This window comes from Ranitomeya variabilis, chromosome 3, assembly GCF_051348905.1.
Source record: "Ranitomeya variabilis isolate aRanVar5 chromosome 3, aRanVar5.hap1, whole genome shotgun sequence".
In the NCBI taxonomy this organism is placed as follows: domain Eukaryota; kingdom Metazoa; phylum Chordata; class Amphibia; order Anura; family Dendrobatidae; genus Ranitomeya; species Ranitomeya variabilis.
Window position 1 is genome coordinate 303,155,446 of NC_135234.1, and position 22,165 is coordinate 303,177,610.

Here is a 22,165-nt window from a genome sequence, read left to right on the forward strand (position 1 = left end):
TGGACGTAGCAGAGCAGAGTCGGCATCAGTATGGACGTAGCAGAGCAGAGGCGGCATCAGTATGGACGTAGCAGAGCAGAGGCGGCATCAGTATGGACGTAGCAGAGCAGAGGCGGCATCAGTATGGAAGTAGCAGCAGAGGCGGCATCAGTATGGAAGTAGCAGAGCAGAGTTGGCATCAGTATGGACGTAGCAGAGGTGGCATCAGTATGGATGTAGCAGAGCAGAGGCGGCATCAGTATGGATGTAGCAGAGCAGAGTCAGCATCAGTATGGACGTAGCAGAGGCGGCATCAGTATGGATGTAGCAGGGCAGAGGCGGCATCAGTATGGATGTAGCAGAGCTGAGGGAGTCGTATGTTATCTGGGGGAATCGTATTGTGATTTCTTTTATACCACATTTATTGGGCATCAAGCGACTCTGCTCAAATTATGTCTTGTACTAATGTAACAGCATGTTCCTCTGTGATGTTCTGGCATAACCCCAGGGGCTGCTGGTCTAATACACAGCACATACAGGGCAACATGACCGCTTCAGCTTTGCTACACTGATGGTTTACAGTTATGTGCAGCTATCCACCTCTGATGTCTCATCTCCCCTCTCTAAAAGAGGACAGGGCTCAGCAGTTAGTGGAACTACAAGTCTAAGAATCTCCTTTATCAATAAAATGGGACTTGTTTGATTTTATTAACCCCTTCATGACCGGAGCTTTTTTTGTTTTCCACTCCCCTTCTTCCCAAAGCCATAACTTTTTTTATTTTTCCGTCAATATGGCCATGTGAGGGCTTGTTTTTTGGGGACGAGTTGTACTTTTGAGCAACATCATTGGTTTTACCATATTGTGTACTCGAAAACGGGGGGAAAAAAAGTCCATGTGCGGTAAAATTGCAAATAAAGTGCAATCCCACACTTGTTTTTGTGTGTTTTTTTTTGCTAGGTTAACTAAATGCTAAAACTGACCTGCCATTATGATTCTCCAGGTCATTATGAGTTCATAGGCACCAAACATGTCTAGGTTCCATAGTTTGCTAAAAAAAAAAAAAAAAATTGTGCTTTTTTTCTGAGACGCGTAGTGTCTCCACTTTTTGGATCTCGGGTTGGGTGAGGGCTTATTTTTTGCGTGCTGAGCTGACTTTTTTAATGATACCACTTTTGTGGAGATACTTTTGATCGCCTGTTACTGCATTTTAATGCAATGTTGTGGCGACCAAAAAAAGTAATTCTGGCGTTTTGATTTTTTTTTCCGCTACGCTGTTTAGCGATAAAGTTAATCTTTTTTTTTTTTTTTATTGATTGGGCGATTCTGAACGCAGCATTACCAAATATGTGTATGTTTGATTTTTATTTTTGTTTTTTATTTTGATTTGGGCGAAAGGGGGGCAATTTAAACTTTTATGTTTTTTTATTTTTTTAAATTTTTAAACACTTTTTTTTTTATACTTTTGGCATGCTTCAGTAGCCTCCATGGGAGACTAGAAGCTGGCATACCCTGATCGGCTCTGCTACATAGAGGTGATGCATAGATCGCCTGTGTGTAGTAAAATTACAGCATTGCTATGAGCGCCGACAATAGGGTGGCGCTCACTGCAATCCGGCATCAACAACCATAGCGGTCTCAAGGATACCTCAGGTTGTTATGGCAATGCAGCACTGACTCCCGATCACGTGACGGGAGTCAGCGATGCACATATTTACGGCCGCACGACGGAAGCTCTAGTTAAATGCCCGCTGTCAGCAAGAAAAAAATTAAAAATATTGCTGGAGTTGTCTTTGAAAGAGCTACATGGGCATATACATAGATTTGTCCTCATTCATTCCCTATGGGACTTGCGTACATGTGCGGCTCTTGTGGTGAGACAAAAAAACACCGCTAGCAGCGTTTTTTTTCCATTGCTGCAAGTACCACATTTGCAGGATCACGGCAAAACCGCAAGTGCCGCTCATGTCCCATAGGGAATGAATGAGGCTGAACGCAGTGTTGCCGTAAGTGATCCGTTACGCGGCAGATGCGGAAAAACTGACAGATCTGCAGCAAATGGCAAAAATCGCTGATGGGAAAGTAGCCCAAGTCACTGCCGATAGTGTCATACTCACAAATGGGGGAGGCAGCATGAAAAGTGCCTAGGGCGGCATAAACTCTAAATACGGCCCTTCTTGGATGGCAAAAATATCTCGAGTAATAACAACTGATGCGAGTCCCAGGGTTTGGGGGGCTCACATAGGAGACAGTTCCTGGTCTGGCCAGCTTCCCTGAGCTACTCTATCAGCATCCTCAAACCAAAAAGAACTTTGGGCGGTGCATAGAGCTCTTCTATTTTTTCTGAATTACATTCAAGGACATTATATCCAAATTTTTTCGGACAACAAAGTGACAGTAGCATATATAAATCACCAGGGAGGAACAAAGTCTCAATCACTGATGAATTCCTCCGACAAAATTATCAGTCTTGCAGAGGAAAATCTACTATCCCTTTCTGCACTACATATTCAGGGGTCAAACAACAAAAAAGCAGATTACTTGAGTCGTCCTCCGTTAAAACAGGGCGAGTAGACCCTAAACCAATCTATCTTCAACCAGATTACAGAAATGTGGGGGACCCCAACAATAGACTTATTTGCCAATTTCGAAAACAAAAAAGTAAACATGTTTTGATCACTGAACCCGAAAGGGAATCCCCAGGCTCTGGATGATTTACTGATCCCGTGGACCCACAAGCTGACATACGCTTTTCCTCCCATTATTCTGATTCCGGCAGTTATTCGGAAAATCAGGACAAAACAAAAATGATCCTTATAGCTCCGTTCTGGCCAAAAAGAACGTGGTTTTCCTGGCTAAGGATGCTATCGGTCTCGGACCCATGAATCCTACCGGATATACTAGACCTACTAGACCAAGGGCCGATCTTCCACCCGCAGGCGACTAACACATTTAAAAGCCTGGATTTTGAACGGAGACTATTAAAAGAAAGGGGTTTTTTGGACAACTTAGTAGCTACGTTATTAAAAAGTAGGAAACCTGTTACTACTAAAGCCTACGGGAAAATTTGGAGAAAATTCCTATCTTGTCTCCAAGGTAAAGTCCAGGATGGGGCTTCAATTAATAAGATACTTGAATTCCTACAAAAGGGTCTGGAACAAGGGTTCGCTGTCAGTACTCTAAAAGTACAGGTGGCAGCTCTAATTGCACTCTACAATCAAAATATTGTGGCCAATTCATGGGTAATAAGATTTATTAAAGCGATAACAAGATCAAAACCTCTAGTTACTCAAAAAATACCTTCGTGTGACCTAAACCTAGTCCTCTCTGCACTAACGGGTCCTCCATTTGAACCCATAGACACAATTCCCATAAAAACACTCTCACTAAAGACCATTCTTCTGGTAGCTATAACATCTGCATGCAGAATAAGCGACATTCAAGCCCTGTCTGCTAACCCACCCTTTACGAAAATATTAGATGATAGTCACTCTTAAAACCGACCCGGCCTATTTGCCAAAAGTGGCATCCAAATTTCATAGGTCACAGGAAGTGTCCCTGCGTCCTTTTGCCCAAACCCAAAAAATGAGAGAGCGCAAAAATTTCATAGTTTAGATGTCAGAAGCTGTCTAGTCCAATATTTAGAATCCACCCGAGAGTATAGCAAGGAAGGCTCTTTGTTTGTCTGTTTCCAGGGTCCCAGAAAAGGATTCAGGGCATCCAAGGGTACCTTGGCAAGGTGGATAAAGGAGGCAATAGCCTTGGCAAATTCATCCACGGGGAATACGATCCCGGATGGTATAAAAGCACATTCCACAAGAGCGGTAGCAACCTCATAGGCTGAGAGGTCAGAGGTATCAATAGAGCAAATCTGCAAAGTGGCCACCTGGTCATCACCATCAACCTAATTTAGACACTATAGATTAAATCTAGCCTCTGTGTCTGACTTGAACTTTAAGTGAAGGGTTCTCGAGGCTGTGGTCCCTCCCTAAGCTTAGGGTACCGTCACACAGTGGCATTTTTATCGCTACGACGGCACGATTCGTGACGTTCTAGCGATATCGTTACGATCTCGCAGTGTCTGACACGCTACTGCGATCAGGCACCCAGCTGAGAATCGTACGTCGTAGCAGATCGTTTGAAACTTTCTTTTGTCGCTGGATCTCCCGCTGTCATCGCTGGATCGTTGTGTGTGACAGCGATCCAGCGATGCGTTCGCTGGTAACCAGGGTAAACATCGGGTTACTAAGCGCAGGGCCGCACTTAGTAACCCGATGTTTACCGTGGTTACCAGCGTAAAAGTAAAAAAAAAAAACCGTACATACTCACCATCTGATGTCCGTCCGGTCCCTTGCCGTCTGCTTTCCGCTCTGACTGTCTGCCGGCCGGAAAGTGAGAGCAGATCACAGCGGTGACGTCACCGCTGTGATCTGCTTTCACTTTACGGCGGCACTCAGTCACAGCGGGAAGCAGACTGCAAGGGACCGGACGGACATCAGATGGTGAGTATGTACGGTTTGTTTTTTTTTACTTTTACGCTGGTAACCACGGTAAACATCGGGTTACTAAGCGCGGCCCTGCGCTTAGTAACCCGATGTTTACCCTGGTTACCCGGGGACTTCGGCATCGCTCCAGCGCCGTGATTGCACAGTGTGACCACAGTCTACGACGCTGGAGCGATAATCATACGATGCTGCGACGTCACGGATCGTGCCGTCGTAGCGATTAAAATGGTACTGTGTGACGGTACCCTTAGTCTCTGCAATTCTCTCCATGGTGCTGTCATGGGAGACCGAGAAAGTCATAGTTACTCACCGATAACAGTGTTTCTCGGAGCCCATGACAGCACCCGCTTATTCCCTCCCATCACGAGTGCGTATATGGGATATGTGAAGTGTGGAGCAAACAAATGTAAAATCTGCAAATTTGCACATAGTACAAAGAAATTAAATAATCAAGAGGGCAACAGAACGTAAATAAATCAATTTATTAATTGTAACATGAAAAATGTAGTATACCAAATAGAATGTACTAGTTGTCAATAAAGATAAATTTGGTGTACTACAAGAAAATTAAAAACAAGACTGTCTGAACACATAAGAGATATAAGAAACAATGGTAAAGATGCACGTAGTATTTATATGGCTGCAAAGCACTTTATTATTCACCACAACAGCAATATGTCATCCTTAATATTCTCAGGTATTGAGCAAAGAAAAAGTTCTTGGCGAGGAGGTGATTCTAAAAGACGTCTTCTAAATAGAGAAGCATTCTGGATATATTACCTGGGGACGCGATACCCTGACTGCTTAAACAAAAGAAATGAGATAATGTTTCATTACTGATGTGTTGTGTAATATGTGTATTTTAAATGATATATATATATATATATATATATATATATATATATATATATATATATATATATATATATATATATATATATATATATATATATATATACAGTGCCTACAAGTAGTATTCAACCCCCTGCAGATTTAGCAGGTTTAATAAGATGCAAATAAGTTAGAGCCTTCAAACTTCAAACAAGAGCAGGATTTATTAACAGATGCATAAATCTTACAAACCAAAAAGTTTTGTTGCTCAGTTAAATTTTTATAAATTTTAAACATAATAGTGTGGGTCAATTATTATTCAACCCCTAGGTTTAATATTTTGTGGAATAACCTTTGTTTGCAATTACAGCTAATAATCGTCTTTTATAAGACCTGATCAGGCCGGCACAGGTCTCTGGAGTTATCTTGGCCCACTCCTCCATGCAGATCTTCTCCAAGTTATCTAGGTTCTTTGGGTGTCTCATGTGGACTTTAATCTTGAGCTCCTTCCACAAGTTTTCAATTGGGTTAAGGTCAGGAGACTGACTAGGACACTGCAACACCTTGATTTTTTGCCTCTTGAACCAGGCCTTGGTTTTCTTGGCTGTGTGCTTTGGGTCGTTGTCTTGTTGGAAGATGAAATGACGACCCATCTTAAGATCCTTGATGGAGGAGCGGAGGTTCTTGGCCAAAATCTCCAGGTAGGCCGTGCTATCCATCTTCCCATGGATGCGGACCAGATGGCCAGGCCCCTTGGCTGAGAAACAGCCCCACAGCATGATGCTGCCACCACCATGCTTGACTGTAGGGATGGTATTCTTGGGGTCGTATGCAGTGCCATCCAGTCTCCAAACGTCACGTGTGTGGTTGGCACCAAAGATCTCGATCTTGGTCTCATCAGACCAGAGAACCTTGAACCAGTCAGTCTCAGAGTCCTCCAAGTGATCATGAGCAAACTGTAGACGAGCCTTGACATGACGCTTTGAAAGTAAAGGTACCTTATGGGCTCGTCTGGAACGGAGACCATTGCGGTTGAGTACGTTACTTATGGTATTGACTGAAACCAATGTCCCCACTGCCATGAGATCTTCCCGGAGCTCCTTCCTTGTTGTCCTTGGGTTAGCCTTGACTCTTCGGACAAGCCTGGCCTTGGCACGGGAGGAAACTTTCAAAGGCTGTCCAGGCCGTGGAAGGCTAACAGTAGTTCCATAAGCCTTCCACTTCCGGATGATGCTCCCAACAGTGGAGACAGGTAGGCCCAACTCCTTGGAAAGGGTTTTGTACCCCTTGCCAGCCTTGTGACCCTCCACGATCTTGTCGCTGATGGCCTTGGAATGCTCCTTTGTCTTTCCCATGTTGACCATGTATGAGTGCTGTTCACAAGTTTGGGGAGGGTCTTAAATAGTCAGAAAAGGCTGGAAAAAGAGATAATTAATCCAAACATGTGAAGCTCATTGTTCTTTGTGCCTGAACTACTTCTTAATACTTTAGGGGAACCAAACAGAATTCTGGTGGGTTGAGGGGTTGAATAATAAATGACCCTCTGAAAAGACTTTTCACAATTAAAAAAAAAATAAACAAAGAAATAACATTCTTTTTTGCTGCAGTGCATTTCACACTTCCAGGCTGATCTACAGTCCAAATGTCACAATGCCAAGTTAATTCCAAATGTGTAAACCTGCTAAATCTGCAGGAGGTTGAATACTACTTGTAGGCACTGTATATATATATATATATATATATATATATATATATATATATATATATCTATATATATATCAATGTTTTAATAGGTTATAGAATGTTTTGCGGTCAAGGATATAAAAGAGTAAAAATATTGCTCAAGGACCTTGATATACGTAATCACATGATATATATCGAGAATATGATTGGTGCATATGGGTTATAAGTAACGTGAGCATAATGAATTCAGCTGTGAAAAAGATCCTAGTAGATCGAAACGCGTTGCTGGACTGTCGGTGGTTATGTGCACTCCACGTTATGAGGATAAAGCCGCACTTCATGTTTTAATGTGTCTACAATAAAATAATTTAAGGAGCTGGGATATCTACCTTTATTTACTACCTGTGTTGTCCCTGCTTGCCCCCGTGATGTCCCCCAGGCCGCCGGCATCTTGTTCCGGGAGAAAATGTCAGGCGCGTGTGCGGTTCGCTTGCCGAGATCTGCCGGTCGGCATCCGGCAACAATGGGACATTTTTCCTATTGGTTGATTTTGATCACACTGATAGTGTCTATCATAGTGATTAAAATAAAAAATAGTAAATAAAACCCCCTTTTTATAACCTCCTTAGTTAGTGAAAAATAATGAAATACATTTTTTTTTTTTCAATTTTTCCCGTTGTGGTTAGGCTACAGTGGGTTTTGGGGGTAGGGTTAGAGGTGTTGTGGGGTTAGTCTTAGGGTGTTTTGGGGTTAGTTTTAGGAGTGTGTTGGGGTTAGGGGTGGATTAGGGTCGGGGGTTAGGGTTGGGATTAAAGCTAGGGTTGGGATTAGGGCTATGGTTGTTTTGGGGTTAGGGTTGGGTGGTTTCCACTGTTTAGGTACATCAGGGGGTCTCCAAACGCGACATGGCGTCACCATTGATTCCAGCCAATTTTGCGTTCAAAAAGTAAAACGGTGCTCCCTCCCTTCTGAGCCCTGCGATGTACCCAAACAGTGGCTTTTCCCCACATATGGGGTATCTGCGTACTCAGGAGAAATTGCACAACAAATTGTGTCCATTTTCTCCTGATACCCTTGTGAAAATAAAAAAAAAATTGGTTCCAAAGTAAATTTTTTTGTTAAAAAAAAAGTAAAATGTTCATTTTTTTCCTTTCACATTGCTTTAGTTCACGTGAAGCATCTGAAGGGTTAATACACTTCTTGAATGTGGTTTTGCGCACCTTGAGGCTTGCAGTTTTTAGATGGTGTCATTTTTGGGTATTTTCTGTTATATTGACCCCCAAACTCACTTTAAATGTGAGGTGGTCCCTAAAAAAGAAAAAAATGGTTTTGTACATTTTGTTGGAAAAATGAGATATTGGTGGTCAGCTTTTAACCCTCATAACTTCCTAACAAAAAAAAAAAAAATTCCTTTCAAAATAGTGCTGATGTAAGTAGACATGTGGGAAATGTTATTTATTAAGTATTACTTGTGTGACACCACTCACTGATTTAAAGGGAACCTGTCACCCCGTTTTTTCAAGCTGAGATAAAAATAGCATTAAATAGGGGAAGAGCTGTGCTTTACATTAGTGTATTTTTTGTGCCTTTATTCCCCACCTATGCTGCCGAATTACCTTTGTAAAGTCGCCGTTTTGGGCTGTCACTCACGCTGGTCTGGTCATATGGGCGTGGTGACATCGCTGTTTCTCCCCCAGATCCTGCTCATCTTTCCGTTGGTGGCGTAGTGGTGTGCGCATGCCCAACAGGCGAATCCACTGCGCAGCTGAAGGAAAAGAGCGCGATCTGGGCTATTCAGCGGTTTATTGGTGGGCGCGGCCATCTTCCTGAGGCCGCGCGTGCGCAGATGGTAGTGCTTGGCTTCCCGGGGCTTCAGGAAAATGGCCGCGGGATGTCGCGGGTGCGCAGATGGAGATCGTGGTGGCCATTTTCCTGAAGTCGAGTTCGCATCTAAATAAGTCACTCAGCCCCAGATCCCGAAACATTGAGATGCTATGGAAAATGATGCAATTTTTTTATTTATTTTTTTTTAACCACTTAAACCCGTAATGACCTGGATAATTATAATGGCAGGTCAGTTTTAGCATTTGGTGAACATGGTAAAAAAAATAATTGTGGAATTGGCCTTTTTTTTTTGCAATTTCACTACTCTTGGAATTTTTTCCCCATTTTCCAGTACACATCATGGTAAAATCAATGGTGTCATTCAAAAGTACAACTCGTCCCAGAAAAAAAGCCCTCATATGGCCATATTTATGGAAAAATAAAGATTATGACTTTGAGAAGAAAGGGAGCAAAAAACACATGAAAAAACTGAAAATGGCCCGAGGATGAAGCCAAACACATCATTCATCTTGTGTGTGTTGGGACCGTTCAACTGCAAGTGTCAAAAACAGAAGGATCAGGCTGTTGGGAGTTCAACATGCTATTTTTTTGTCTCTGGGAGGATTAGCCATGTATTAATCCTATTCTTCTTTCATCTATAATACAAGCATATGTATGAGAATTGGAGGTTGACAGAACAAGAGCTTGTCTGATAGCTATTTAATGTGTATGGCCTGCTTAAACCTAATCTGTAATATCATTGCATTTTATATGTAAGCGTTTCAGCTGCTACAAGTGGAGCCTCTCATCAGTTCCACTATAGGGTTCACATCTGTATTAAGGGCACCATTTTGCCAGCAAAAAATGCTGAACAAATTAGAACAGTACACTTTGCACCCAATGTAGCTTATTGACTAGGATGACTGGACATTTTACCAGACAAATTACCGTAGCTAGTTATCTTGCTCTTACGGTAGATCAAAATGGAATTATTAAAGAAAAATACCTAAAACAATACAGATTTGAACAGAGCCTGAACTAATGAATTTAACTAAAACATGGATTACCAAAAAATTCTTATAAAAAGGGACAAATATGGATAGTCCAATTAAAGTGAACCTGTCAAGACTATTTTACTAATGAAATCAGTGGCACAGCAGTACCAATGTTGGTGACAATTGTCCTGAAATGTTCCTTTGAAGTATAACTGCAGGATTCTGGTGTGGCGGCTGTCAATATTTGTCAATGTCACAAATATCCTGTATATCTGGAGATGAGCGAATTGATTTGCATGACTTGTCCAGCTTCCACACAATTACTCCATGGGCGTCAAATCCTCCGACCTGCTGACATCCCGTGCTCCTCTTGATTAGGTGTCCTAATGCAATGAAGAGTGGGCATCACACTGCAATGATGACATACCAGGATGGCAGATCAAAAGAGGAACTGGGTATATCTGCAGGTAGGGGACAGTTAACCAAGTTCCCGTCCGGTGGCCATGGCATACTGACATAGCCACTGGACCAAGGACCTGAAAAACAATTCACTCATCTCTACAGATAGCTAATCATGTCTTTATCGAATAACAATAAGCCAGAAAAAGAAAAAGGTAAATTTATGGAAATGGTGTACTGCAGAAATTTTTTTTTTTTGCAAAAAGGTATAAATTTATTAACTCCGTGACATACAGAAACACCCAAAAATGATTAAAACATTTAAAAACAATACAAAGACAGCACATCCACATCCCTGGGATTAATCCATAGAAAAGTCAATAAAGACTATAATATAAGTGTACAATTAAAGTGATAAACAGCCTCAGGTATGATAGCCTATGAATGAAGGGGTGGTAGCCTATAGGCAAAATTTAAATAAAGTAACTAAAGAATCATTAAGGTGAAAGCACCAATAAGAGCTGTAGGGAATCAGTGTATATCACCTATTTCAAGCAGTCAGAGGATCAAGCCAAAAAGTCAGGAATGTCCCTAATGAGGGAAAAATAGTCCCGGGACCAGGGAGAGATGGGAGAGACCCCACGCGTATCGCTGCGGAGGCAGCTTCGTCAGAGAAAGTGACACTTTTTTTATTTTCTGGCACATTTCTGTTCATGCATCGTGCTGCACCCATCTATAGGTAATTTATGCCTATTTGTGTAGTGCACCCTATACCTTTTGTAATTCATCGAATAACAATAAAGCACCATAAATAGCTTTCTTTAGGGCTTTAACCCCATGCCATTGTAAATATAAAATGCTGGGTTAAAGCTTCTGAAATCTAGCAAGAACTGGTCTAGACCCTAAGGGTATGTGTCCACGTTCAGGATTACATCCGGATTAGCTGCGGATTGAACGCTGCGTACAGCCACAGCGTTTTATGAAATCCCGTCTCCACTATGAGTGCGAACACGCATCCGGCGGCCCTGCGTTTATGGACATGCGGCACATCTTTTTAGAATGCAGCATGTCTGTTTACCTTGTGGTGACGCTCCGTTGCTGCAAGGTAAATAACAGGGCCCTATGTATAGGGTGCGGAGATTCCATATGTGTGCAATGAATACATCCGGAATCACCACGCGTACAGAAGGGGGCGGCTCTTTTGGCGGAGCAGGTTTTCCGCTCTGTCCAAAGTGCTGTTATTACAGACCGTGGACAACGCACCCTAACTGTCAGATACAGCTACAGACCCTGGGGAGAAGTTCAAAGTGGGTTTATCACCACTTCTGTCTTTTTGCCAGCAACATAGTGCTTAGCGAGAGTTAGGAAGTGTACATAAGCAACGGTGCTGCCCGATATTACAAACCTATGAGTACTGTCACTATAGAGAGTGCAGTTTTTCCCTTTATCTCAGGCTTTTATGGATGTCCCAGTTCCAGACTAAAAAAAAAATAGCAATAAAGAAAAAAATTATGTTCCCTGGAGACCCCACTCTCCTTAAAGCCCTCAGTATTTCTATTCCATGGTGAAGACTTTTTGAAGACATTTGGTGACTTCAGTCCTGTTACAATGATGTCACCAAAGGTCTTTTAAGTGTCCATTTTACCAAGCGCAGAATGGTATAAACGCCCCTCCCCCCCCCCCCCAAAGAAATTAATGAATAGCTGTTTTTTGGTCATACTGCCTCACAAAAATCGGAAAACGTCAACTCGTCCCACAAAAAAACAAGACCTCACATGACTTATGTGAATTATATAATGAATAATAGCTCTCAAAATGTGGTATAGCCAAAAAATATTTTTTGCAATAAAAAGCGTCTTTTAGTGTGTGACGGCTGCCAATCATTAAAATCTGCTAAAAAACACGCTATAAAAGTAAATCAAACCACCCTTTGTTAGGGAAAAATAAAAAAATTAAATGTTTTTTTTTTTTTTTTTTCCATTTTCCCGTTAGGGTTAGGACTAGGGTTAGGGCTAGGGTTTGGATTACATTTACGGTTGGGATTAGGGTTAGGGGTGTGGTTAGGGTTATGGTTGGGATTAGGGTTAGGAGTGTGGTTGGGGTTAGGGGTGTGTTTGGGTTAGGGTTTCAGTTAGAATTGGGGGTTTCCACTGTTTAGGCACATCAGGGATCTCCAAACGCGACATGGCGTCCGATCTCAATTCCAGCCAATTCTACGTTGGAAGGGAAGGAGCACTGTTTCACTTTTTCGAGCTCTCCCGTGCGCCCAAACAGGGGTTTACCCCAACATATGGGGTATGAGTGTACTCAGGACAAATTGGACAACAACTTCTGGGGTCCAATTTCTCTTGTTACCCTTGGGAAAATAAAAATTTGGGGGGCTAAGAAACCATTTTTATAGGGAAAAAATGATTTTTTTTCTTTTCACGGCTCTGCGTTCTAAACTGTAGTGAAATACTTGGGGGTTCAATGTTCTCACAACACATCTAGATAAGTTCCTTGGGGGGTCTAGGTTCCAATATGGGGTCACTTTTGGGGGATTTCTACTGTTTAGGTACATCAGGGGCTCTGCAAATGCAATGTGTCCCCTGCAGACCAATTCATCCAAGTCTGCATTCCAAGTGGCGCTCCTTCCCTTCGGAGCTCTGCCATGCGCCCAAACGGTGGTTCCCCCCCACAAATGGGGTATCAACGTACTCAGGACAAATTGGACAACAACTTTTGGGGTCCAATTTATCCTGTTACCCTTGGGAAAATACAAAACTAGGGGCTAAAAAAATAATTTTTGTGGAAAAAAAAATAATTAATTTTTACTTTCACGGCTCTGCATCATAAACTGTAGTGAAATACTTGGGGGGTTTAAAGCTCTCACAACACATCTAGATAATATTCTTAAGGGGTCTACTTTCCAAAGTGGTGTCACTTGTGGGGGGTTTGTGTTTTGGCACATTAGTGGCTCTCCAAAAGCAACATGGCGTCCCATCTCAATTCCAGCCAATTTTGCATTGAAATGTCAAATGGCGCGCTTTCCCTTCCGAGCTCTGCCATGCGCCCAAACAGTGGTTTACCCCCACATATGGGGTATCAGCGTACTCAGGACAAATTGCACAACAACTTTTAGGGTACAATTTCTTTTAGTACCCTTGGGAAAATGAAAAATTGGGGGCGAAAAGTTCATTTTTGTGAAAAAATATATATATTTTTTTACGGCTCTACATTATAAACTTCTGTGAAGCATTTTTTGGCTCATAGTGCTCACCACACATCTAGATAAGTTTCTTAGGGGGTCTTTTTTCCAAAATGGTGTCACTTGTGGAGGGTTTCAATGTTTAGGTACATCAGTGGCTCTCCAAAAGCAACATGGCGTCCCATCTCAATTCCAGCCAATTTTGCATTGAAAAGTCAAATGGTGCTCCTTCCCTTCCGTGCTCTGCCATGCGCCCAAACAGTGGTTTACCCCCACATATGGGGTATCTGGTGTGACGGAACCCCCCAACACCCAGTATATGTTGTGCAGTCATATGTGTGTATAATAGGTTCCATGTGAAATGCATCAGTCCACACGCTGCGCCCCTGGGCAGAGGGGACAAGATATTCTCCTTCTGACCTCCCCCCACCTTTATAATTCCCACAGTAAATATCGGCAGGCCCCGGCCACCTGCGGCTATTATAATGTATGTCTGGCCTGCCGCTTTTCAATTGGCCTGCCCTCTGTATTTGTGTGATATATATTCTGTGTCCTGTGAGTAAAGTGTTGTCATACTGGAAATACGTGGAGAAGCATTGATCTTTTATATGCGTCCATGTAACCAAGGAATTCCAGCGTCATTCATTCAGACTCCAGCCAAAGCAGAGTGGACCTCCTGAACCATGGGGTGGTACTGAAAGAGGTATTCCAGCACGGTAGACCCCGTTACACCGGGGTACTCAGGACAAAATGTACAACAACTTTTGGGGTGCATTTTCTCCTGTTACACTTGGTTAAATAAAACAAATTGGAGCTGAATTAATTTTTTTGTGAAAAAAAATTAAATGTTCAATTTTTTTAAACATTCCAAAAATTCCTGTGAAGCACCAGAAGGGTTAATAAACTTCTTGAATGTGGTTTTGAGCACCTTGAGGGGTGCAGTTTGTAGAATGGTGTCACACTTGGTTATTTTCTATCATATAGACCCCTCAAAATGACTTCAAATGTAATGTGGTCCCTAAAAAAAAAAATGGTGTTGTAAAAATGAAAAATTGCTGTTCAACTTTTAACCCTTATAACTCCCTAATGAAAAAAAAAATGTTGGTTCCAAAATTGTGCTGATGTAAAGTAGATATGTTGGAAATGTAACTTATTAAGTATTTTGTGTGACACATCTCTGTGATTTAAGGGCATAAAAATTCAAAGTTGGAAAATTGCGAAATTTTCGCCAAATTTCTGTTGTTTTTTTTTCACAAATAAACGCAGGTAATATCAAATACATTTTTCCACTATCATGAAGTACAATATGTCTCGAGAAAACCGTGTCAGAAGCACCGTGATCCGTTGAAGCGTTCCAGAGTTATAATCTCATAAAGGGACAGTGGTCAGAAATGTAAAAATTGGCCCGGTCATTAACATGCAAACCACCCTCGGGGCTTAAGGGGTTAATGTACACTCTGCGCCCCATGTTGATTGAAAAAAAAAAAAAAATGTAGAAATTTTTGCAAATTTATTAAAAAAGAAAAACTCACTCTTTTCTCAGACACTCATATTTAAGTCACATGCTGTCTCCTTTATTGGAGTCCAGCTGTGTTTAACTAAACTGATAGGACTTGATTTGGACAGGCACACACCTGTTTTTTATATAAGACCTTACAGCTCACCGTGCATGTCAGACCAAATGAGAATCATGAGGTCAAAGGAACTGGCCAAGAAGCTCTGAGACAGAATTGTGGCAAGCAACAGATCTGGCCAAAGTTACAACAGAATTTCTGCAGTACTCAAGGTTCCTAAGAGCACAGTGGCCTCCATAATTCTTAAATGGAAGATATTTGAAGTAGTAGTAGTCTTCCTAGACCTGGCCGTCCAGACAAATTTAGCAATCGTGGGAGAAGAGCCTTGATGAGAGAGGTAAAGAAGAACCCCAAGATCACTGTGGCTGAGCTTCAGAGATCCAGTAGGGAGAAAGTTCTACAAAGTTCTACAAAGTCACCTATCACTGCAGCCCTCCACCAGTCAGGTCTTTATGGCAGAGTGGCCCAACAGAAGTCTTTCCTCAGTGCAAGACACATGAAAGCCAGCATAGAGTTTGCTAAAAAACACATGAAGGACTCAAAGACTGTGAGAAATAAGATTCTCTGGTCTGAGTCGACATAGACCTTTTTTGTGATAATTCTAAGCAGTATGTGTGGCGTAAACCAGGCACTGCTCATTACCTGCCCAATACAATCCCAACAGTGAAACATGGTGGTGGCAGCATCATGCTATGGGGGTTTTTTAGCTGAAGGGACAGGACGGCTGGTTGCCATTGAAGGAAGCATGAATGCGGCCAAGTACAGAGATATCCTGTATGAAAACCTCTTCCAAAGTGCTTGGGACCTCAGACTTGGCCAAACGTTCACCTTCCAACAAGGCAATGACCCTAAGCACACAGCTAATATGACAAAGGAGTTGCTTCAGAACAACTCTGTGATCATTCTTGACTGGCCCAGCCAGAGCCCTGACCTAAACCCACTTGAGCATCTCTGGGGAGACCTGAAAATGGCTTTCCACCAACGTTCACCATCCAACCTGACAGAACTGGAGAGGATCTGCAAGGAAGAATGGCAGAGGTCCCCCAAATCCAGGTGTGAAAAACTTGTTGCATCATTCCCAAGAAGACTCATGGCTGTACTGTTATGGAAATATTAGGGTTGGATAAATTTATCCCTCTGTGTGTGCTGCGGCCGCTCCCAATTAGTCTGAGTATTTTGAGCGCTCATCAAGAATGGACTGTACACAACTGTGACAGAACAACATTCCATCAATACTGGTACTTTATTGTACATACATAGTTTTATATTTTCACATAGAAAGGAGTGGTTAGGGGTTGTCAGGGGTGGTTAGTTAATTACCATATTGTCTAGCTCCTCTGTCATTGGTTATCTAAACATATATGGAATATTGTGACTAATGCTCATATGACAGCGGATTAAGCAACTAAACTTGAGTTCTGTGTCTAGGACAAAGAGGAGACATCTGATCAGCAGTCACCAAACATCTGACACTCTTCTGCTTTTTGGGATGGAAAACCCCATATGATCTGTCTGGGTTATATTAGTTCGTGTCAACCATTTTAAACCATTTATTATAATGTATATATTAGCTGTGAGTATAAGAGTATATATGATTATAGAGGAGTATACATGCAAGTGAGATCTACATGATATATATATTTCTATCACAAGCCCCCCTTAGATATCACTTGCCCTAATCCTAGTCTCCTGTCCCAAAGCGCTGCAACTCTTTTGTGCTGTCGGCGAACTGACACAAGCCTAACGCCTGTGCCCCACTCCGTACAGACTTTTCGCAAATGGGCGGTCAGGAGATCTGTCCCTAACGGGGGTTCGTTGCAATCAGTCTCTTAGTCAATAGCATGTGTAGTGAGCGATGTGTAGTCTTTATCAGGTAGGTCATCTTTTCGGTCAGGCCGCAACATCATTCTGGCTTGGGTGTCATCTTCTGGTAGGGGAGCTTTCTTGCGATGCGATGAGTGGATCCAAGCGGGTCTTCCCTCCAGTTTCGCAGAGTTTGGTGTAATCCGCAGCACTTGAACAGGACCATCAAATCTGGGATCGAGTGGTGTTCTACTTACAAACTTTTTTCCACCAACTCCCAGTCTCCTGGCTTCTAGGAGTGCATACCGGACACTGAATCTGGATCTGGCAATGAAGAAAAAAACTCGAGAATGGATGTTAGCAAGTTTCTTGGTGAGTTCAATTACATAAGCAGACAAAGTATCATATTACATAGTCAGCTGCTGAGGGAAAAGATACCCCTAACCTGGGACTAGACACAAACAAAATTTCATATGGTGACAGCTTTGCTGGGCCTCTGGAAGTATGCCTTACATTAAGTAGTGTGATTGGGAGTGTGTAGGCCTAAGTCTGACCCTACTGCTGACTAGATCTCTCGTGTGAGATTTGCTGTGAATGCGGGTCCCTGGTCACTCTCTATCACTTCTGGGACCCCATAGCTGCATATCTCGTCTCTGAGAGTAGCTTCTTTGCAGTAGTCTTTGCTGACTGCTTCCTCACTGGGAAAGCTTCTGGCTGTCATCCTGAGAACATGTCCACGACCACAAGGGCATATTCGAATCCTTCACTTGGCGGAATTTGGATGTGGTCTATCTGGATCCTCTGGAAGGGGGTACAGTGGTCTGGCAAGACGATGTGTGGGAACTTTCTTCATTCTTCCAGGGTTGCATTTGCCACAGGTCAGACAGCTGTTTATGAACTTGGCTGTTAGGGTGGAGATTTCTGGAGCGAACCAGTAAGCACCAATCGGAACATTCATCTGTGTCTTTAATCTGTGTGTGGGCCCATGTGCCCACTGGACCACCATAGGGTACATGCTTCGGGGTAAACCGGGATTGTAGTCCATTTAGTATACCCTTCCTTCTTCATGTGCTGCTCTTTTCTGCATCCAGCATTCCTTCTAGTCCTTTGGGGCTTGCTCTTGCAGCTTTTTGAGCAGATCACAGGACGTCATTTGGTCAGGTTTCTTGTCTTCAGTCGTCATGTAGTAGCCGTCTGGCTCTGCGACCTCTTGCACTTTTCCATATTGTCTTCCCTTGACTGCTTCTTTGGCTGCCATATCTGCCATGTTGTTGCCTCGTGCCCCTACTGTGTTTAGTTTTCCATGCGCTTTGACTTTTAGTACTGCCAGCACTTTTGAAAGTTGAAGTGTGTTCAGCAGGTCCTTAATGGCTCCATGATGCTTCACGGTTGTTCCACTTGCTGTGATGAAGTCCCTTGCAGCCCAGATGGGTCCGAAGTCGTGTGCTATGCCATGCAAGCACCTTGAATCGGTATACATTTTCTCAGTCTTGTCTTCTGCCATCTGGTAGGCCTTCATCAGCGCTATCAGTTCTGCTTCCTGGGCTGACAGACTGGGCGGCAGACTTCTGGACCACAGGATCTCTTGATTGCTGGTCACTGCACATCTTCCTTCATCATCTGCGAATCTGGAGCCATCCACATAGAGGATCAACTCTGGGTTGGTCAGTGGCTCTTCTGCCACCTTGGGTAGTCCTGCTGTTTCCTGTTGCATGATGCTGAAGCAATCATGGTCATCCGTCCGGAGCAAATTCAGATCCCTGCAGAAGGTATCATGCAGATTCTGATCAGACTTTTTATCTGAAGGTCCATATCTGTATCCCCCCTTGGGAGTGGGAGTAGAGTGGACGGGTTGAGGACTGTGCATCTGGAGATGGTGACATTGTCGGGCAGGAGTAGAGAGCACTGGAGGCGAAGAATGCTGGCGGTGGAGAGATGTTTTAGCCGGGTTTGGTTGAGGATTGCTGAGATGTCATGCAGAGCCAGGATTTCCAATGGTTTTTCCACTGATGTCAGTAGTCCTGTCCAGGAGGGCGTGTGCTGCAACTGCTGCTCTCATGCGGGAGGAAGAGGCTCCCCTTGCAACTGGATCCAGGCAAGCTGAAAAGTAGTCCGAAAGTCTCTGCTTTCCCCCCTGAAGCTGTGTCAGGACTCCAGTAGCAAGGCCTTCTCTTCTCATCAAGTAGAGACGGAATGGCTTCTTGTAGTCAGATAGGCCTAGTGCTGGCGCTGAGACTACAGAGCCTTTTAACTTCTTGAACGAACTGAAGGCCACATCTGTCTGGAGGAACGGGGTCACGCTGTTTTATTCACACAGAGGCTGCATTAGGGCGGAAGCATCAGGGATCCAGGCTCTGCAATACGAAACTAGACCAAGGAAGACCTGTAGCACCTTTGGAGTTGTCGGAGGGACCATCTTCTCCACTGTGGTCTTCCGGTCATCTGGTGTTTCGCCTGGTGAGCAATACAGTGTCTCTGGAACGTAACTTGCTTCAGACACCACTGGACTTTGTTCTTTGAGATCTTGCAGTGCTGCTCCGCCAGGTAGAGTAGGAGATACAAGGAATGGGCTTTACACGTGTCAAAGTCAACTGCACAAAGGAGTAGATCGTCCATGTATTGTAGCAGGGTTACTTCTGCATGTTCTGTGACCCAGTTGGTGAGGACTGTGGACATTGCTTTGGTGAACCGTGAAGGGCTGTTCTGGGCCCACTGTGGCATCACTGTCCATGTGTGTTGTCCCCCCTGGTGCATTAAGGCAAACAGGAACTGGTCTTCCGGATGAACTAGAACACTGGAGAAAATGTTAGCCAGGTTGTTCACTGTGAACACTTTTGCTGTGGCAGGCACATTTGAAAGCAGAGTGTGCGGATTCGGCATAATTGCAGTTTCAAACACCGTGGCGTCATTCACAGCTCTCAGGTTATATACCACTCTGAACTTGGCTGGCTCTCCTTTTACAGTCTTTTTCTTGACGGGGAAAAGCGGGGTATTGCAAGGCGATGTGCGAGGAACAATGATTCCTATTTCCAGGTAGACCTTCAGTTGCTCAGAGGCAGCTTGACTCTAGGCCTGGCCTGGGCCTTACGAGGGTACGGGGTACATGGCTTGAGTGACATCCGTACTGGGGCAACTTGATGTTTTCTCACGTGCTGGGGTCCCTTAGACCATAGACTTTCTGGTACTACATCCAGTACCTCCTTGAGTAGGCCTCATTGGTTGCTTAATGTTCTTGTAGGGCCGCCAGCATGACTCTTCTTGGGTCAGGGATGAAGAAAGTGTCACTGTCCCATCTTCGCGGAACACTGTGGTTGCCTTCAGCTTCTGCAGTAGGTTCGCTCCCAGCAGGTTGAGTGGCAGGTCCTTTACACCACAAACTGGGACAGGATAGAGTGTCCTGGCTGAGTGCACACGCTCAGTGGCTTTGTAAGCTGAGAATGTCTGACTTGACCATCAATGCCCATGCGAGACACAGAGGATTCTGATAGGCAGGTGGGATCAGTGAGTTCCACAAGTGTCATCACACTTCTGGCTGCACCACTTTGGATCTGACAACGCCATCCACTTTAAGGGTAATTTGAGGTATTGGTCCTGCAGATGAAGTTTTACATGTCAGGAGCATAGTGTCTTGAGGACCTGGCTTGCTTGCCTCTGTCCTATGGACGGGGTACTTCACTGCTTTCTGCACTTCTTCCTTGACCTGTTTCTCTGGACCAACTCTTGGGTTGCATGGGTCCAGTTTCTTCGGGGGCGTGGGTGCCCTGCACTGGTTCTGGAAATGGCCAAACTTGCCACAGATGTAACTCTTGACACTTCTTCTGTCTTTGTAGGGTGGTTGCGCTTCCAGGTCAGTGGTCACCATGAGAGGGGCTGTCTTCTGCACCCCTGGTTGGGACTCAATCCCTTTGGCTACTGTGGACAACGGCATGATGGGTACTGTAGCGGCAGCGGGGTCCGGCCTGCTGATTGATGCTGCGGTGGTAAGACGGGGCCTGCAGGTGCATTTGTGGCGAGGCCCGGGGGTGCCATGAGACCGACGGCTGCATCCAACCCAAGGTCTTGGGGCATTACAGGGGCTGCGGCTGCATCTGCCGTCACTTCTTACCCCTGGTCTGACATAGCTTCTCCCCTTTGCTAACCTTATTGAGGTCGGTGTCTCCTCTCTGGAGTCTGCAGCGGTTCTTCCGGTGTGTCGATCGGCACTTTGTAGCGTCTTCACCTCTGGCTCCCCTTCTGGTGTTCTCAGCAGCACGGCACCCTTTTCCTTCTTTGTGCTCTTTTGTGGTGCTATAATGGTGGCAATTTTGGTGACATTCGGCAATAAACAGTCTCCTAGGCGCACATAAAACATTTTTTCTGGGTCAGTCCACTGCTATTGACCTGTTCCTAGGCCTAGCCACTATTAGTGGTTTCCTGATTGGCTGTCTCAGTCCATGCCCAAAGGCCTGTGTATCTGGTCATGAATGGTGAAGCCCAAGTCTTGGAATACTTGCATTACTCTGCAATGAAACTTCTTTACAGACTCTATCTTATCTTGGCTCATGTCATGGCTTGTCCTGCCAATCTGCCTTTGGCCCACTCTCTGAGCTGTTCAATTAGCTGTGGCCCTGACTCCCAAGCGTGTATGTCTGATTCTGCTGGAAGTTTGAATTGTTCCTTCATGATTGGCCAGAGTGCATCACCTACTTCTATTTTCATTCATGGCCCAGAGATCATTCCAGCTGGCTGCATATGTTTACTGCTTCTGCTACATTCTTCGGTAAAATGGCATGGAATGCATCCCTGGGTCTGGAAGATTGTCACCTGACTTGGGGTGGAGTGCACATAGTGTAATGGTGGTGCCTCTATCTGCCCTTGCATTCTTGGTGCCTGTGGGTTTCTTTTCTAGTACTAGACAGCATGCATGATGTTCCCTCTTCATCTTCATCAGAGGAATAATTGTGATAGCTTGTACTGGGGTCGTACACTGACTGATTTTGGACTTAGAAGTTGCTTTTTTATGTGAGGATGTCTCCCCCCTTGCTGAAGCTATGATGGATTAGGATTATAGTTTCATGTTGGTGTGAATGTGGATGTAGGCAGCTCTGACCGGTGCTGAAGCTGTACATTATCAATACATGGTGATATTAGTCCTCCCCCCTCTGCACCCAGGGCTGGGCTGTCTGCTACCTGATGTGTCTGGGGCTGCCCACTGTAGGGGGGGGGGGGGCTTTCACCTTCTTTCCCAAATATCACAACTGGCAATGGCTGGACTGTGCCAGGGGCATAGAGGGAAACCTTGTGCTGTAAGCACCATATTGTTTGAATTGGGCGTTGGCCCAGCCGGCAACAAGGAGGGAAAAAGAGGAAGAAGGAGGAGGGGTTGATGAGTGAGACAAAGGAATAGT

General features: G+C 44.1%; 2 protein-coding genes across 10 annotated transcripts in view; one reads left to right on the plus strand and one right to left on the minus strand.

Annotated features, from left to right (window-relative positions):
- The window catches only part of EYA3 (EYA transcriptional coactivator and phosphatase 3), a 758,790-nt gene that overhangs the window by 589,883 nt on the left and 146,742 nt on the right, over positions 1-22,165 (plus strand). For 7 of the 9 annotated variants that reach the window (XM_077295599.1, XM_077295598.1, XM_077295602.1 and 4 more), the window contains one exon: positions 5,180-5,212. The exons of the other annotated variants lie outside the window; for them this stretch is intronic. In XM_077295599.1, the coding sequence (XP_077151714.1) occupies positions 5,180-5,212 (33 nt within the window). The remainder of the gene's footprint in view (positions 1-5,179; positions 5,213-22,165) is intronic. 9 annotated transcript variants of the gene reach the window in all.
- Positions 1-22,165, minus strand: part of XKR8 (XK related 8) — a 523,821-nt gene that overhangs the window by 112,641 nt on the left and 389,015 nt on the right. The gene's annotated exons all lie outside the window — the stretch shown is intronic.